Source organism: Homarus americanus, unplaced genomic scaffold (genome assembly GCF_018991925.1).
Source record: "Homarus americanus isolate GMGI-L3 unplaced genomic scaffold, GMGI_Hamer_2.0 scaffold16712, whole genome shotgun sequence".
NCBI classification, from domain to species: domain Eukaryota; kingdom Metazoa; phylum Arthropoda; class Malacostraca; order Decapoda; family Nephropidae; genus Homarus; species Homarus americanus.
The window spans coordinates 5,618,220-5,637,987 of record NW_024757794.1 but is presented as its reverse complement, the minus strand read 5'-3'; the positions used below and the strand labels follow the sequence as shown (position 1 = coordinate 5,637,987).

At 41.4% G+C, this 19,768-nt stretch overlaps 1 protein-coding gene across 1 annotated transcript in view; it reads left to right on the top strand.

The window, feature by feature from the left end:
- LOC121857690 (V-type proton ATPase subunit F-like) overlaps window positions 1-19,768 on the top strand; it is a 68,496-nt gene that overhangs the window by 23,914 nt on the left and 24,814 nt on the right. Inside the window, exon 2 of the mRNA XM_042353763.1 lies at window positions 19,414-19,495. Within this exon, the coding sequence (XP_042209697.1) occupies window positions 19,414-19,495 (82 nt within the window). The remainder of the gene's footprint in view (window positions 1-19,413; window positions 19,496-19,768) is intronic.

Below are 19,768 nucleotides of genomic sequence, written 5' to 3'. Positions count from 1 at the left end.
ACCCTTTACTGCTTCCTCTGGGTGGTTACAGAGGTTTAAGATCCGGAACAAGATCACCAATATAAACATTGGTGGTGAAGAAGCGAGTGCTGATCGTGCTGCGGCTCGGGAATTTCCTCCGTTTTTACGTGAGATTATGGAGGAAGGACAGTACAGTGACGACCAGGTGTTTAACATGGACGAATCTGGTCTTTTCTGGAAAAAACTACCTTCCAAGTCCTTCGTTGTGAAGAATGCCAGCAGGATTCGGGGCCGGAAAATGCAGAAGGAACGCATCACCGTCCTGTTTACCACCAATGCCTCCGGTACCTGTAAGCTCAAGTTATCGGTGATCCACACAGCCCGCAAGCCGCACGCCTACAAGAGCATGGACATGACCAAGCTAAATGTCCACTGGCTGACAGCACGTAAGGCATGGATGTTCTCTACACTGTCCCTCTCCTGGTTTGATGACTGTTTTGTTCCCGATGTAAAGAAATTCTGTGAGCAACAGAATGTCCCATTTAATATTTTGTTGCTGCTGGACAACGCACCAGGACACTCGCCCCTACTGTTAGATCGTCACCCCAACGTAAAAGTGGTCTTCCTTCCTCCCAACACTACGTCTTTAATCCAGCCCATGGACCAGGAGTTGATTTGCAATGTGAAAGCTGCATTCTCAACAAAAAAATTCCAGCTCCTGAACGACTACACCAACACCAGGGAAGAGTTGCGTGACCTGAGTGACACCACCACCGATAGCAAGAGCGACGAAGATGAGGAACAACGGTTAGAACAGCAAAAAATACTCTTCAAACAATTCTGGAGAGTATTTAACATCAAGAAAGCTGTGGACATCTTGGTGGAGTCATGGGATCAGCTGTCTATTGCTACAATTCGTCACGCATGGAGACATGTGTTGCATGGAATACCAGGTGAGAGGAGGAGTCAATCTGTGACTGGTGAGGTTCAGACTGTTGCAGTAGCAGTGGACCTTGCCAGAGAAGCTGCGCAGACTGTTACAGTTCCAGGCTTCTCCGAGACCACCAACGACGACATCCTGGAGGTGATCAGAAATCCTGAAGTGACTGCCGACGAGATGTTGGAAGAAGAACACGTCAGTGAAGAGGAGGAAGAAGGTGCGGCAGTCTCCGAAGAACACAATTTAAGTCATAGTGATATTAAGGGTGCCATGGAGTGTGCAGAGAAGATGAAGTCCTTCCTTTCCCGCGACAATGACGATGACCGCTATGAAGTCTTCCATAACCGGCTGGTGCAGGCTATGGAGCCGTACATCAAGGTGTATCACGACAACATCAACGCCAGCCGTCAGCAAAGCATAACAGATTTCTTCACCCGCAACCCACCACAGCCAGCCCAAGCCAGTGATAGTGACAGTGAAGTTGACTTTGAGGGATTTGTCAGGGAAGCCCTGACAACTGTAAGTGACAGTGATGATGATTCACCTAGTAATGGTGATTCACCTGAGGGCCAGTAATCTGCCCTCTGCCTCGGAACCAGCCTCCATCCCCGTATGCCGACCCATCTCTTCTACTACCGTAAGTGTTCCACCTAACTTTTAGTTTCTCTAAGGTAACCTTCATTTTTCCTATGTTAACCTTTATCTTTCCTAACCTAACCTCTTCTATATTACTTGTTTTTTCATACCATCATAAAGTTAAGATAAAATTTTTACTGCAACATAGTTATGTGTCGTCAAAAAGTGGAGTTTGGGGATCGGCCTGGACTCCATTTCAATTAATCCCATATGTTATGTTGTTCACTTTACGCGTTCCTCACTTTCCGCGGGACCCTCCGGGTTACATTAACCGCGTAATGTGAGACCCAACTGTATTTTGTTTAATTTAAAACCATTGTTACGATTTCGCTCCAGGTTGGATAGTTTGAGTACCTTTGTAATGTCCCCTTTGTTCAGCCCTGACTTTCATTTATACATCTCTATCATATCCCTGACTTCTATTTATACGCTTCTATCATATCCCTGACTTCCATTTTTACACCACTATCATATTGCCCCTCACTCTACGTCTCTCAAGGGAGTGCAAATTAAGATGCTTTAACCTATCTCTGTACTCAAGATTCCTAATGCCTGGGATTAGTCTTGTCATTCTCCTCTGAATTCTTTCCAAGGATTTTATATCCATTCTGTAATACGCAACCAGAATTGAACTGCTTAATCCAAGTGTGGTCTCACAAGCGCAAGATATAGTTTTAGGATGACCTCGCTAGTCTTGTAACTAACACTCCTTTGTATGAACCCAAGTACTTTATTAGCCTTGTTTCTAGCAAATACACATTGTTTACTTGGCTTAAGATTCCTACTTATTACTCCTAAATCTTTCTCGCAGTCAGATTTCTCAATAACATCGTTGTTCATCTTGTATCTGGTTTCCCTGTTTACCCCGGTACATCTGTGAATCCTCACTTTACGCGGTCAATTGAACCCACGGAGGCCCACGTAAAGTGAACAACATAACATATGGGATTAATTGAAATAGAGACCGGGCCGACCCCCAAACTCCACTTTTTCCAACACAATACCTATGTTGTAGTAAAAATAACATCTTAATTTTATGATGGTACATGCACACAATTAATATTTAAGAGAAATAGAGAAATACAGTCGCCAAGTTAATGTCCATTCAAATAATGGACTCAACTCCCTCCCCCTCTTCTCACACTATACTCGCTGGCTCTTCCCTCTCTGAGAAATGTTTGGGGGGAAACACTAGATTTTAAGGTATAGTAATAAATAATACCTCAAACTAAAGTTAGGATAATATAATTGACATTGCTGGATTCCTTGTAAGACCAGGAATATTTTGAATATAAATGTCATATATTTTGCACAAAAGATAACATATTTACTCAGAGTAAACAAAATACTTACATTAGATCTAAAATTTGTATGTCTAATGCAAAATTTATGATGTTTATATTCAAAATGATCATCAAGTTGTAAGAATTCCTTTATGTAAATTATATTCTGGCCGGGTAATTTGTATGAATTTTATGAGCTAAAACAAATATCTTCAGTTAATAAAAAAAAATATTCTTCACAACACTATCTATCTGTCAATCAAAATACCCCACCTTGGCTCCCCCCCACCCTCTTCCCACCACGCCAGCTGGGTCGGTCGGTCCCTCCCTCCCTCCCCCTCACCCCCCACCCCCCACCTTCCCTCCCTACCAGAGAAATGTTTGGGAGAAAACAGAATATTTACCTTTTTAGTAATAAATAATACCGCAGAATAAAGTTAGGATAATATAGTTCACATTGCTGGATTCCTTGCAAGACCAGGAATATTTTGAATATACACGTCATATATTTTGCACAAAATATAACATATTTCCTCAGAGTAAACAAAATACTTACAGTAGATCTAAAATTTGTATGTAATGCAAAATCTATGATGTTTATATTTGAAATGATCATCAAATTGTAAGAATTCCAGCAATGTAAATTATATTCTGGCCGGGTAATTTGTATGAATTTTATGAGCTAAAACAAATATCTTCAATAAATAAACAAAATATACTTACCCAAATACTATGTCAATCAAAATACCCCACCTCCCCCCCTCTTCCCACTCCCTCCCTCCCTCCCTCCCACCCACTCACCCCCACCTTCCCTCCCTACCAGAGAAATGATTGGGTTATAACAGTATATTTACATTTTTAGTAATAAATAATACCTCAGACTAAAATTAGGATAATATAATTGACATTGCTGGATTCCTTGCAAGACCAGGAATATTTTGAATATACACGTCATATATTTTGCACAAAAGATAACATATTTGCTCTGAGTAGACAAAATACTTGCATTAGATCTAAAATTTGTATGTCTAATGCAAAATCTCTGATGCTTGTATTCAAAATGATCATCAAATTGTAAGAATTCCAGCAATGTAAATTATATTCTGGCCGGGTAATTTGTATGAATTTTATGAGCTAAATAAAAAATTATACTTCACCACGTATATGAGTAGATGCACCGCGTAAAGTGGGAATTCCGGTTCTGGCAGGGTACTGCATAAATGTAGAAACGCTTAAAGTGAAACCAGTGAAACGAGGGTTCACTGTACTGAGTTCTTTACATTTGTCCACATTGAATTTCATCTGCCATTTTTCAGACCATTCGAAAATTTTTTTAGATCTTCCTATAGTTTTGCGGAGTCCTCGTCAGATTTAATTACACTCTAATTATAAGATACAGTGAGTTCTGCTATAACGCGTGTTTTGATAACGCGAATTTGCTCTAACGCGATTTATGAATTAGGAATGATATTTGTATAACGCGAACGCTTGTTTGCTATAACGCGATTTTTGCTTACTATTTCTCCAATTTTGTGGTATTAACTGTGAATATGGTAAAGAATAATATCTCCAAGAAGCGTTTTGGTGATAGAATTCCCGGTGATGATCGTAAAAGAAAGGATATAACACTTGAAGAGAAGCTCGATTTTATCAACCTCAAAATCACCCTTCTCCCCCATCAAGTTACATTCATATATTTTCAAGGTAAAGTGTTACATTTACTGTATGATTTCATTATTAGATATGAATGTAACATTTGTTTAGACTGTGCTATCCTTTGTGTTAGGCTAACTACTAAATTTTTTCGATTTTGAGTAATCTGCACCTAACCCTATTTTCTCCATAAGCCCTGTTATTTCTATTACGCGATTTTCTATAACACGATATTTTACAAGAACACAATTATCGCGTTATAGCAGAACTACCTGTACTGTAATTTTTTTCTATTACATTCCCGTCGCAAATGTATATTAACGAGAATGTATAATAACGTTGATAGCATATCCAAAATTTTTAATACAGTATTTTCTTCCATTAATCTTCCGCCATTATTGCCTGCCTCACCTCCCACTTTTTACTTTTATCCTCTTCACCACTGATCGGCTTGTTTAGCCGCTTGGGCGATCGGTCACGTCACTGTCACGCACTGTTGGCAAGTACTAGTCATGTAGTGGCTCTCTGTTATGCACTGTTGGCAGGTACTGGGCATGCACTGGCTCTTGAATGTACCTGAACCTGCTCCAGTGTTGGTCAAGTCTGGTCTTGAAAGAACTCACCATTGGTGCCGTCACAACACTTTCTGGCAGATTGTTCCAAGAGTTCACAACTCTCACTCCGAAAAAGTTCGCCCTCACAATTTTCTGGACTTGCGGCTTCTTCAATTTTGAGCTGTGACCCCCTGTGGGGCGAGCGTGACTCCTTCATAAATCATCACACGCATGCGTTCCCGTACATGTCACACGGCCAATCAAAAGCTTTTTTTGAGGGGGCAACCAATTAAAATGATTTGGGGTTTAATTTGCGGTATTTTTGGCCCAATCAAATTTGATTTATATTTTGGGTCACACACAAACAATTGAGAGGATTTGGCATGACTTAAAGGAGTGGATTAAAAGGCCTGGCATCTGGAAACACTTCCTAAAGTAATACAGTACCTAGCAAGATATCTGTTCATACATGATTTTTCGGGTGTTGTACTTCATCACTTCTTGGAAGAAGCTGCCCGCCTATACCCCCCATTAAGCGAAAATCAGCATCGGCAACCTGTACTAATCTCAGAATCCAATGACGAACGAGAACCAGGCCAATAAGGTAAGAAATCAGTGATTCCATCATATGGTGAGAGCCAGTTAGGTTAGATTAGGTTAGATCAGGTTTATGTTTTTCTAGTGTTATTTTTTTTTTTTTATCATATCGCCTATAAGGGGGTGCAGCCCAATTTCCATTTAAAAGTAGCGAGCTCTTGTATAAGACCAGCCCAAATGTGACACCCACGCTCAGTAGTCCTTACCAACCACGATTTTAAAATAAACAAAATGTCATCAAATAGCATAAACATATTACTGGATGTTCCTCTGGTGTACTATTAACATGTTAACAACACATTCTAATTTGATGTTAATTGAGAAGTTACCATTACTTACACATTTAAAATATATATATATATATATATATATATATATATATATATATATATATAATATATATATATATATATATATATATATATATATATATATATATATATATATTATATACTTTACTATTACAAAAAAAACCCACCCCAACAAAAAACAACACAAAAAAAAAAAAAAAAAAAAAACACAAACAAAAAACAAAAAACAAAAAAACCCAAACCACACACACCAACACAAAAACAAAAAACCAACACCAAAACACAAAAACACAAACACACACAAAACCACCCCCGCAATTGGGAGTTTATGATATTGTTATACGATAAACAAAAAAACAAAAAAAAACACACACAAAAAAAAAAACCACCACACCCCACACAACACAAAAAAAAAAAACGTGTGTATTTTATATTCATAGCCATAATTTTTGTGGAAAACACCTCACCAAAAAACCCGGCCAATTTCCGATGGAAATGAAGGTCATAACCGATCTAAATACACAGGAAAAACTTATTTTTTACTTTCTAACAGAGTTGTGTGCACTTCTGCAAATTACCTAAACTTATCTAACTTCTTAGTATCCTGGTGAAATTTTCGTTTTTGTGGATGTGATACCTCAGATCCAGCGGGCAAATGTCATTGAATTTAGCATTGCGGTTATCATCCATTCACGTGAAGTGGTATTAGAAAAGTGTTCAATTTGTAGTTTCAACCAACAATGGCTCTCAAGTTTTTGAGCAACATGTTTTCCTGATGGTTTAGACAATTTTAAGACCACTTTCTTTGATGATTCCCTCCAAATTACCTAATTACCCTAACAAAAGAATGAGCCAAGGTGGATTACCAAAATAATTAAACATGACAGGAATAAAGAAAGGAATTTATAAAAATTTAAAGGGAGGGGAGGAGCATCTCAGAAATAGGTGTAATGAACTATCTAGGAATGTTAAGAAAAATGTAAGGAAGGCAAAGAGGGACTACAAAATCAGGATAGCAAAAGAATCCAAGGCGAATCCCAAGGGATTTTTCCAGTTATATAGGACAAAGGTCAAGGACAAAGTGGGACCTTTAACGTCGGAGAGTGTGGAAGTTATCGATGATAATGAGAAAATAAGCAAAGCATTAAACAGCTACTTTTTATCAGTTTTCACAGAAAAAAATCACGAGGAAATTCCAGAGGTGGAACTGATATTTAGGGGAAATAAAGAGGAGAAATTAAAGAATGTCACTATCAGAAAAGAAGATGTTCTTAAGAAGATAAACAAATGAAAGAAGACAAAATCCTCAGGGCCGGATGAAATTTTCCCTCGAGTTTTGAAAGAGTGTAAGGAATAGATTAGCGGACCCCTTGTAAATTTATTTACAAAATCATTAGACATGGGAGTTGTGCCAGACTTGTGGAAACAGGCAAATGTAGTACCCATATTCAAAAAGGGAGATAGAGCATCAGCGTCAAATTACCGGCCGATTAGTTTGACGTCAGTAGTGGGGAAAGTTCTTGAATCAATTATAGCAAATAGGATTCGATCGCATTTAGAGAAAAACAAATTAGTCTACGACTCTCAACATAGGTTTACAAAGGGAAAATCTTGTCTAACAAATCTGCTGACGTTTTTTAGGAAAGTCTTCGAGGTAGTAGATAATGACGAAAGTTACGATGTTATTTGCTTAGACTTTAGCAAAGCGTGTGACAGAGTACCGCATCAGAGGCTTCTGAGAAAAGTTAAGGCTCATGGTATCGAGGGGAAAGTTTTAAATTGGATAAAATCATTGCTCACCGATAGAACACAGAGGGTCAGCGTAGATGGTATTAAATTTGAGTGGGGCTGTGTAACCAGTGGGGTTCCCTATGGGTCAGTACTGGGCCCACTCTTGTTCATAATCTACATGAACGATCTAGATACTGGGTTCAGCAGTGACATAAGCAAGTTTGCGAATGACACCAAAATAGGGCGGCAGATTAATTCAGGGCAGGATGCAAGTGCACTACAGGAGGATTTAAATAAACTGCAGGAGTGGTCAGAAAAATGGCAAATGAAATTCAACACCAACAAGCGCAGTGTACTTAATATTGGAAGAACAAATACTGTCAATGTATACAGCCTTAACAACATCAACCTAGAGAAGTCGACTTGTGAAAGAGACTTAGGGGTACTTGTAAGCCCGGACCTACAGCCTGGAAAACAGTGCGTTAATGTTCGAAATAAGGCAAACAGAGTACTGTATTAGGTTTTATATCTAGAAGTATAAGTAATAAGAGTGCAGAGGTCATATTGCAACTATATTTTGCGCTAGTCAGGCCGCACTTCGATTATGCTGTTCAGTTCTGGTGCCCTTATTATAGAATGGATATCAATTCACTGGAGTCGGTGCAGCGAAGAATGACGAAAATGATTCCGGGACTTAGAAGCCTTCCATATCAAGATAGGTTAAAGAAACTCAACTTGCATTCCCTAGAAAGACGAAGAGTGCGGGGAGATATGATAGAAGTATTTAAGTGGGTGAAAGGAATCAATAAAGGAGATAAAGATAAAGTTCTTATAATAGCCGAGCAGAATAGGACTCATAGCAACGGATTTAAGTTGGATAAGTTTAGGTTTAGGAGGGAGATAGGAAGGAACTGGTTCACAAATAGGGTGGTGGATGAGTGGAACTAGCTGAGCAACTTTTTATTAAGTGCTGGAACGCTGGAAAGTTTTAAAAGGAGGCTAGATAGATTCATGGATGATAGAGAGTGGTAGTAACTCTCGACAGGAGCTGCTATGCACAGGCCAACCGGCCTATTGCATACTCCTTATTTTCTTATGTTCTTATGTTCCTAACTAGGAAACTCCTCCCTTTGGATCCCCGGTATATTTCAGTCATTTGTGAGGGAAACGTCAGAGGAAAAGTGTCTTAAAATTGTCTAAACCATAAGAAAAACACGTTGCTCAACTCGAGAGCCGTGGTTGATTGAAAGTACAAATTGACAAAAAAGTTGTTGTAATTGACGAAATATAACTTCTGGGGAACCCAAAATCCTTTAACCCAATTGAGAGTGAAACTGCAATAATACCTAATTTTTATCGTAAATGTCCCACTATAAATTCTGGCCTGTTCATGCCTGTTGTCGTCCATTGGTAAACAAACAAATTCTGATTCCAAATGAAGGAATGCCATATTGGGGTGTCACGGGTTCATGCGGGGAGGATATAAGTTTCTTATTTTTTGTAGAGTTCAGATTCAGGTACAGTCAACCAAAGATGCACTGACCCCACCCTGGGTCTCGTGCTCACAATTTTACCTGGCAATACTTGGTAAAGTAAGGCTGTATGTAAAGGCGATTGTGATTGGTGGATCTATTTTTGGCTGTATCATTGTCAGGACAAATATTAAACAAACCAAAGGTAGCATTTTTATATTAATAAACTATTCATCGTTATTTTAGATCTTGAGAAATGTCCAAATGTTTGCTTATTTGCTTAACCCCTACACCCCGGTTGACGTTCTGAAACGTCCATCCAGGGTACTCCAGTTGACATTCCGGAACGCGCGCCTTTTCGCGCCATTGTTTGAATGGCCAGCGCGGGTTATTAGGTCTCAGCATGATTATTTGGTGGTCACGCCACACACAGGGTAATGTAGGTGGGCTCAGTGCGGTTAGTTCGCATTAGCCTGTCGTCATGGAGAGTCGTCCCTCAACCTGGCGACAGACTGAGTGTGTTGCCAAGCACTTTTATGAAAAATAATGCAAATAAAATAAATTCTAATTAAATTATTTATAGGAAATAAGTATTATGATTCGTAAAGATATGCATTACTGGCCATCCCAGACACATAGGCAAGCAGAAAATGGCCGTTAAGTGTGTAGTGACCACGAGCGCTCGCCGTCAGAACAACACTGTCCCCTCATCTCCCTCGCCACTGTGACCCCAGGAAAGTTTCTAGAGAGTCAATATATAGTTTTTCTTACTTCTTTTTTATTGTTTTATTATTTAAAAAGGTTAAAAAAATATTTTTGGAAAACTTTATTTTTTTTATTTACCCCGCGTGGGGTGTACAGCCAGCGGCACTCTAGCTCAGGACATAGGGGTTAAATAATAAAGCAAATTTTATTAATGAATTGGCAACTCAACTACAACCACAGCTGTCACAAGATTCTTACATCAAATTTTCTTCTTTATTTAAGCAAATACAGTATATGAACATTTGGAAACTTCTCGTAATCTAAAATAATAATGAATAGTAATACTGTATCTCCGTTAGCCAGAATCCCTCAAACCCGGAACTCTATGGTAGCCGGAATTGAAATTTTCTTGGAAAATCATTCCCAATATAGCATGCTTCATTTATCAAAACGAGCAGTTTTAAGGAAAAAGCTGTGAATTCTAGAATTTTATTCTTTGCCTTTTTTATGTCGTATGTTTCCATTAGAACAGTATTGCTCACACCACGTTCTAGTTTCTTAATTATTTCAAGTTTGTCACTCAATTTCAACGTGTTCTTTTTTCTCTTCACACAATGAAGTTTATCTACTTTAGGAGCCATTATTATGGGCTTGTACAGTACTCTGTAAATGGAAAGAGTAGGATTGAAAATTACATACATTGTCACAGTTTGATTGCTCGTTTTAAAGTGGCGACTGTGTGGTCGCTTGTTGTCGCTGTGCAGCTGTGGTGCTTATGCATGCGCACATACACACAAAAGCCAGCTAAAAAAAAAAAAATAAAAAAAAAATAAATAAATAAAAAAGTCCGGATTCTCGGGTGGTCCTGATTTTTGGCATCAGGATTTTTCGACTTTTACTGTAATGCAATATGAAAATGGAAAAACGGTAGCAACTATTTCACGTGACCTTGGCTTCTCTCTCTCGACTATATCAACAATTTTGAAAGACAAGGAATGAATTTGTGTGGTAGTTAAAGGATCAGCACCTATAAAGGGAACTATAATAACGAAAAATTACTTGTGATGTGGATGGAAAATCAGCTGCAAAAGTGTGTACCCTTAAGCCTTCTAACCATACAGGCTAAGGCAAGAAGCCTTTTCGAAAGCCTGAAAGAGCAGGCAGGAGATGAGTGCGACCAAAACTTCACAGCAAGTCATGGGTGGTTCCAAAGGTTTAAGAAACGTTACAGTTTGCACAGTGTAAAGGTGAGTGGAGAGGCAGCAAGTGCTGATGTGGGTGCTGCCGAAGCTTTTAAGGAGGAGCTAGATCGTGTCATCGTGGAGGGAAATTATTTGCAAGAGCAAATATTTAATGTGGATGAAACTGGCTTATTCTGGAAGGACATGCCAGAACGGACACACATCCACAAATAGGCGAAAACCATGCCGGGATTCAAGGCATTCAAGGACCGAATCACACTTCTGTTGTGGGGGGAATGTAGCTGGTTTCAAGGCAAAACCCTTCATGATATATCATTCAGAGAACCCAAGGGCTTTTAAATATGTCAGCAAACACACACTTCTACTGAAGGTGAGAAAATGCTCAGAGAGTTTTGGAAGGACTACAACATTTTGCAATGTACAAAGAACATAACTGCAGCATGGGATGAGGTTACAGGTCAGCGCATGAATGGAATATGGAAGGTCCTGAAAAGATATGTGAACAGTTTCAAAGGATTTAATGAAGATGAAGCAATTTCTGAGATTAGTAACAAGATAGTGCAGATGGGTCAACAGCTGAAGTTAGAAATTGATAATGAAGATGTTGAGCAGTTGGTGGAAAGTGTAGCAGAAGAGCTAAGTAACGAGGATCTTATTGAACTGGATACACAGAAAATTGCAGAGGAAGAAGAGAGACAAAATGTAGGAGAAGAACCTGCACACCCCCAAAAATTTTCAGTGAAACAAATGGCAGCGGTATTTGCTTCTATTATAAGGGGATGCAAATCTTAAAGAAGAAATGGATCAAAATGTTGAGCATTTTGCAAAAGTTGACAGACTGATCCAAGATGCATTTGCTTGCGACAGGGAGATTGACAATGAAAAGAAAAGGCAAACTGTGCAGTCTAAATTGGACATATATTTTAAGAAGTCTCCCACTGCTGTCAACTCACACCCCACCACTGCTGCCTCTTCACTCCCTAAAGATGATCCAATACCTTCAACAAGCAAGTATCTTAGCCTGTCTGAAGAAAGCAAACTTGATGACCCACCCAGCCCTGTCTCCTCCTCTGCTTCATCCAATTAATGTAGTCTACATGCTTAATTAAAAAATTATTGAGGCCCCCTGTGCATTCAGCTGACTACATTAAAAGTAAGTGCACAGTAACACTTTATTCATTTTTCATCATTGATTACTTTTACTGCACAGTAGTACCCCGCTTAACGAGGTCAATAAAACCCACAGGGTACCGTGTTAAGTGAAAACCGCGCTAAGTGAACAACAGAACATATGGGATTAATTCCAATAGAAACTGGCCCGACTCCCAAACTCCACTTTTTGACGACACATAACTATGTTGTAGTAAAAATTTTATCTTAAAACTTTATGATGGTATGAAAAAACAAGTAATATAGAAGAGGTTAGGTTAGGAAAAATAAAGGTTAACATAGGAAAAATAAAGGTTAGGTTAGGAAAAATAAAAGTTAGGTGGAACACTTACGTTAGTAGAAGAGATGGGTCGGCGTACGGGGATGGAGGCTGGTTCCGAGGCAGAGGGCAGGCTACTGGCCCTCAGGTGAGTCACCATTACTGTCATCCACACTTGTCAGGGCCTCCCTGACAAATCCCTCAAAGTCATCTTCAGTGTCTCTACCTCTGTCACTATCACTGGCTTGGGCTGGCTGTGGTGGGTTGCGGGCGAAGAACTCGGTTATGCTTTTTTGACGGCTGGTGTTTATGTTGTCTTGGTACACCGTGATGTACGGCTCCATAGCCTGCACCAGCCGGGTATGGAAGACTTCATAGCGGTCATCGTCATTGTCGCGGGAAAGAAAGGACTTCATTTTCTCTGCACACTCTATGGCACCCTTAATATCACTATGAGTTAAACTGTGTTCTTCGGAGAATGACGCACCTTCTTCCTCCTCTTCACTGACGTGATCTTCTTCCAACATCTCGTCGGCAGTCACTTCAGCATCTCTGATCACCTCCAGGATGTCTTCGTTGGTGGTCTCGGAGAAGCCTTCAGCTGTAATATTGAGCGCAGCTTCTCTGGCAAGGTCCACTGCTACTGCAACAGTCTGAACCTCACCAGTCACAGGTTCACTCCTCCTCTCACCTGGTATGCCATGCAACACATGTCTCCATGCGTGACGAACCGTAGCAATAGTCAGCAGATCCCATGCCTCCACCAAGAAGTCTACAGCTTGTTTGACGTTATTTCTTCCAAAATTGTTTGACGAGAACTTCTTGAGTCGCCACCTCCTGTTCCTTGTCCTCGTCGCTTTTACTCTCGCTGTCGGTGTCACCCAGCTTACGCAACTCATCCTTGGTGTTGGTAGAGCAACATTCTGTTGCTCGCATAATTTCTTCACGTCAGGAACAAAACAGTTGTCAAACCAGAAGAGGGACAGAGAAGAGGACATCCACGCCTTACGTGCGGTTAGCCAGTGGACATTAAGCTTGTTCATGTCCATATTCTTGTAGGTGTGCGGCTTGCGGGCTGTGTGAATCACCGATAACTTTGGTTTACAGGTACCGGAGGCATTGGTGGTAAACAGGACGGTGATGCGTTCCTTCTGCATCTTCCGGCCCCGAATCTTGCTGGCATTCTTTACAAAAAAGGCCTTGGACGGTAGCTTTTTCCAGAAAAGACCAGATTCGTCCATGTTAAACACCTGGTCGTCGGTGTACTGTCCTTCCTCCATAATCTCACGTAAGAACGGAGGAAAATCTCTAGCCGCCACACGGTCAGCACTCGCTTCCTCACCACCAGTGTTGATGTTGGTGATCTTGTTCCTCTTCTTAAACCTATGCAGCCAACCAGAGGAAGCATTGAAGGGTTTGGGCTCTGCAATTCCCAGCTTACGTGACACTGCTGCGTATAGCTCACGTGCGTACTCCTGCACTGAGCGCGTGTCCACTGCCATGTTGCGTCGCGCCTGACGAATCAAATAACTCACCAGCAAATTTTCCACTTTTGCCAGCACCCTGTTCTGGCAATACCTGATCGTTGATGCACCTGCAGACTTTGTGATTTTCATGTGCTCTTTGATCTTGGCTGCATCCTTCTTGATAGTGCGAATCATAGATTTGTTGACGCCATGCTGGCGCGCGAGATCAACTTGCCGTGTTCCTTTCTCCAAATCTTGAATGATCTGGTACTTCACTTCGTAGCTTAGACCACGGCGTGTCTTCTTGGGCTTAGGGTGGCTGGGTCCAGGTAAGGAAAGGTCTCTCTCTGGTGGCGGTGGTGGTCCGGTGGAAGCCATTTCACAGAACAATGGGTTCACGTATACACGGAGCGGCCTGGAGGGATGAAACTGCCGCGGCTAGGTCAAGCGTCGTCTTTCCTCCCTCCCTCCCTCCCTCCCCCGGGTGGTCACGTCATAATACTTTAAGCCAATTACAGCTAGCAGCAGAGGGGGGTAGGGATGCATGGCCAATCACAGTCCGATACGTCATATGACGTCAGTGATAACGCAACAAAGACACACACTGCGCAACCTTACCGCTCGGCTTGCCCAAGCGGAGGGAGGAGGCGGGAGCAGGCGGGTGGGGTGAATCTAAAAATAGCGTCTCGATCCGGACACTCACCGCGTATACAGTTAACCCTCACTTTACGCGGTTAATGTAACCCGGAGGGTACCGCGGAAAGCGAGAAACGCGTAAAATGAATAACATAACATATGGGATTAATTGAAATGGAGTCCAGGCCGATCCCCAAACTCCACTTTTTGATGACACATAACTATGTTGTAGTAAAAATAACATCTTAATTTTATGATGGTACATGCACACAATTAATACTTTAGAGAAATACAGTGCCAAGTTAATGTCCATTCAAATAATGGACATGACTCCCTCCCCCTCTCACACTACACTGCCGGCTCTTCCCTCTCTGAGAAATTTTGGGGGGAAAACCAGGTACAGTATTACCCCGCCTAACGCGGTTTCACTTAGCGCGTTTTCGCATATACGCGGTGCCTTGCCAGAGCTGAACTTTCACTTAACACGGATTTTTTCCACATATACGCGGTGAGTGTCCGGCTCGAGATGCTATTTTTAGATTTTGCCCACGCGCCACCCTCCCGCCTGCCTGCCTGTGCTCCTCGCCTCTCCCTCCTCCTCCTTCCGCTTGGGCAAGCCGCGCGGTAAGGTTGCGCAGTGTGTGTCTTTGTTGCGTTATCACTGACGTCATATGACGTATCGGACTGTGATTGGCCATGCATCCCTACCCCCCTCTGCTGCTAGCTGTAATTGGCTTAAAGTATTATGACGTGACCACCCCGGGGAGGGAGGGAGGGAGGAGAGACGACGCTTGACCTAGCCGCGGCAGTTTCATCCCTCAAGGCCACCCCGGGTTAACGCGCATCCATTGTTCCGTAAAATGGCTTCCGCCGGACCACCACCGCCCCCAGAGAGAGACCTTTCCTTACCTGGACCCAGCGGCACTAAGCCAAAGAAGACACGACGTTCATTAAGCTACGAGGTGAAGTACCAAATTGTTCAAGATTTGGAGAAAGGAAGACGGCAAGTTGATCTCGCGCGCCAGCATGGCGTCAACGAATCTACGATTCGTACGATCAAGAAGGATGCAGCCAAGATCAAAGAGCACATGAAAATCACAAAGTCTGCAGGTGCTTCATCTATCAGGTATTGCCAGAACAGGGTGCTGGCAAAAGTGGAAAATTTGCTGGTGAGTTATTTGGTGCGTCAGGCGCGACGCAACATGGCGGTGGACACGCGCTCAGTGCAGGAGTACGCACGTGAGCTATACGCAGCAGTGACACGTAAACTGGGAATTGCAGAGCCCAAACCCTTCAATGCTTCCTCTGGTTGGCTGCATAGGTTTAAGAAGAGGAACAAGATCACCAACATCAACATTGGTGGTGAGGAAGCGAGTGCTGACCGTGTGGCGGCTAGAGATTTTCCTCCGTTTTTACGTGAGATTATGGAGGAAGGACAGTACAGTGACGACCAGGTGTTTAACATGGACGAATCTGGTCTTTTCTGGAAAAAGTTACCTTCCAAGACCTTCGTTGTCCAGTCTGCCAGCAAGGTAAGGGGTCGGAAGTTGCAGAAGGAACGCATCACCGTCCTGTTTACCACCAATGCCTCCGGTACCTGTAAACCAAAGTTATCGGTGATTCACACAGCCCGCAAGCCGCACGCCTACAAGAATATGGACATGAACAAGCTTAATGTCCACTGGCTAACCGCACGTAAGGCGTGGATGTCCTCTTCTCTGTCCCTCTTCTGGTTTGACAACTGTTTTGTTCCCGACGTGAAGAAATTCTGCGAGCAACAGAATGTTCCATTCAATATTTTGTTGCTCCTTGACAACGCACCTGGACACTCGCCCCTACTTATGGATCGTCACCCCAACGTAAAAGTGGTCTTCCTTCCTCCCAACACTACGTCATTAATCCAGCCCATGGACCAGGAGTTGATCTGCAATGTGAAAGCTGCGTACTCTGCAAAGAAGTTCAAGCTCCTGAACGACTCTACCAACACCAAGGATGAGTTGCGTAAGCTGGGTGACACCGACAGCGAGAGCAAAAGCGACGAGGACAAGGAACAAGAGGCGGTGACTCAAGAACTTCTCGTCAAACAATTTTGGAAGAAGTTTAACGTTAAACAAGCTGTAGACTTCTTGGTGGAGGCATGGGATCTGCTGACTATTGCTACGATTCGTCACGCATGGAGACATGTGTTGCATGGCATACCAGGTGAGAGGAGGAGTGAACCTGTGACTGGTGAGGTTCAGACTGTTGCAGTAGCAGTGGACCTTGCCAGAGAAGCTGCGCTCAATATTACAGCTGAAGGCTTCTCCGAGACCACCAACGAAGACATCCTGGAGGTGATCAAAGATCCTGAAGTGACTGCCGACGAGATGTTGGAAGAAGAACACGCCAGTGAAGAGGAGGAAGAAGGTGCGTCATTCTCCGAAGAACCTAGTTTAAGTCATAGTGATATTAAGTGTGCCATAGAGTTTGCAGAAAAAATTAAGTCCGTCCTTTCCCGCGACAATGACGATGAACGCTATGAAGTCTTCCATACCCGACTGGTGCAGGCTATGGAGCCGTACATCAAGGTGTATCACGACAACATCAACACCAGCCGTCAGCAAAGCATAACCGAGTTCTTCGCCCGCAACCCACCACAGCCAGCCCAAGCCAGTGATAGTGAAAGTGAAGTTGACTTTGAGGGATTTGTCAGGGAAGCCCTGACAACTGTAAGTGACAGTGATGTTGATTCGCCTAGTAATGGTGATTCACCTGAGGGCCAGTAATGTGCCCTCTGCCTCGGAACCAGCCTCCATCCCCGTATGCCGACCCATCTCTTCTACTACCGTAAGTGTTCCACAAGATTTTTCGTTTTTAACCTATTCTTTATTTTTCCTATGTTAACCTTTATCTTTCCTAACCTAACCTCTTCTATATTACTTGTTTTTTCATACCATCATAAAGTTAAATAGAATTTTTACTACAACATAGTTATGTGTCGTCAAAAAGTGGAGTTTGGGGGTCGGGCTGGGTTCTATTGGAATTAATCCCATATGTTCTGTTGTTCACTTAATGCGGGACCCTCTGGGTTCAATTGACCGCGTTAAGTGGGGTACAACTGTATAGTAATAAATAATACCTCAAACTAAAGTTAGGATAATATAATTGACATTGCTGGATTCCTTGTAAGACCAGGAATATTTTGAATATAAATGTCATATATTTTTCACAAAAGATAACATACTTACTCAGATTAACCATTTTATCTAAAAAAATTTTGTCTAATGCAAAATATATGATGTTTATATTCAAAATGATCACCAAATTGTAAGAATTCCAGCAATGTAAATTATATTCTGGCCGGGTAATTTGTATGAATTTTATGAGCTAAAACAAATATCTTCAGTTAATAAAAAAAAAAAAATATTCTTCACGACACTATCTGTCAATCAAAGTACCCCACCTTGCCTCCCCCCCTCTTCCAACCGCGCGGTCAGTCCCAACCCTCCCCCCACCCCCCACCAATCCTCCCTTCAAGAGATGTTGGGTGAAAAATTTAGATTTTAACATTTTGTATTAAATAATACCTCAGATTAAAGTTAGGATAATATAATTGACATTGCTGGATTCCTTGTAAGACCAGGAATATTTTGAATATAAACGTCATATATTTTGGACAAAAGATAACATACTTACTCAGATTAAACATTTTATCTAAAAATTTTATGTCTAATGCAAAATATATGATGTTTATATTCAAAATGATCACCAAATTGTAAGAATTCCAGCAATGTAAATTATATTCTGGCCGGGTAATTTGTATGAATTTTATGAGCTAAAATAAAAATCTTCAGTTAATAAAAAAAAAAAATTCTTCACACGGTAACAGATGGTCGGTCGCCGGTCCCTCCCTCCCTCCCCCCCACCCCCCACCAACGTCCCTACTAGATAAATGTGTGGGAATACCAGACTGTTTACCTTTTTAGTAATAAATAATAAATCAGATTAAAGTTAGGATAATATAATTGACATTGCTGGATTCCTTGTAAGACCAGGAATATTTTGAATATAAATATCATATATTTTGCACAAAAGATAACATATTTACTCAAGAGTAAACATTATATCTAAAATTTGTATGTCTAATGCAAAATCTATGATGTTTATATTCAAAATGATCATCAAATTGTAAGAATTCCAGCAATGTAAATTATATTCTGGCCGGATAATTTGTATGAATTTTATGAGCTAAATTAAAAAAAATTATACTTCACCGTGTAAAGGGGTACACCCACCGCGGAATGTGAGCATCCTGGGTTCTGGCAGGGCACCGCGTAAACGTGGAAACGCGGAATGTGGGACCGCGTAAAGTGAGGGTTGACTGTACGTGGAAAAAACCCGCGTCAAGTGAAAGTTCGGCTCTGGCAAGGCACCGCGTATACCGTAAAACGCGCTAAGCGAAACCGCGTTAAGCGGGGTAATACTGTACTCTATTTCATTTTGGAATTTTCTATGTACTATTTTTGGTATTTTTTGCTTTTTCGACTTACGACCTGGTCGTCGGGACGAAACCCCGTCATAAGTCGAGGAGAGACTCTAGTTTCGGATTTACAGCACTTACTTGTCCTCTTCCCTATTGGTCAGCTTACTAGTCAGTCAAGCAAATCTAAACAAGAAAAACAGAAATTTCCTTTCCCTTCTACTATTTGGATATTTCTTTTATTACTACTGCTACAATTATTAATGTTCCCTCCTTTCTTCCTCCCTGTAGAACTACTACTGTTCCTGTACTTCAACACACAAGATATACTGTACTGTAGATTTCTCCAATTTATAAATTGTTCTTCTTCCATTGCAGGACACGTGTGTTGGCTTTTTGTTAGGTGGCATCGGAGAGGTGAATAAGAAAAGAGAACCGAACTTCCTGGTAGTGGATAAAAGTGAGTTGCATTGTATACTAAGGAAGGTTTTCCAGAAGTTAATTGTAACACAAATATTGTTCAGTAGGCCCTTGCCATTCGCGATTTTGATGATTCGCAGTAAGCAGATGGTGGCTAGCTTGCAAGCCTTTTCCCGCAGCACAACGAGTCACCCCACACAGCATCTCGTGTTGTACTCTCAAAACTTTAGTGTTTCTGTGTGAAATGGCCCCTAAGAGACTGCCTAGTGTCAGTGCTAGTGGAGTGAAATGTAAAAGGCAGAAGTCAGTGATG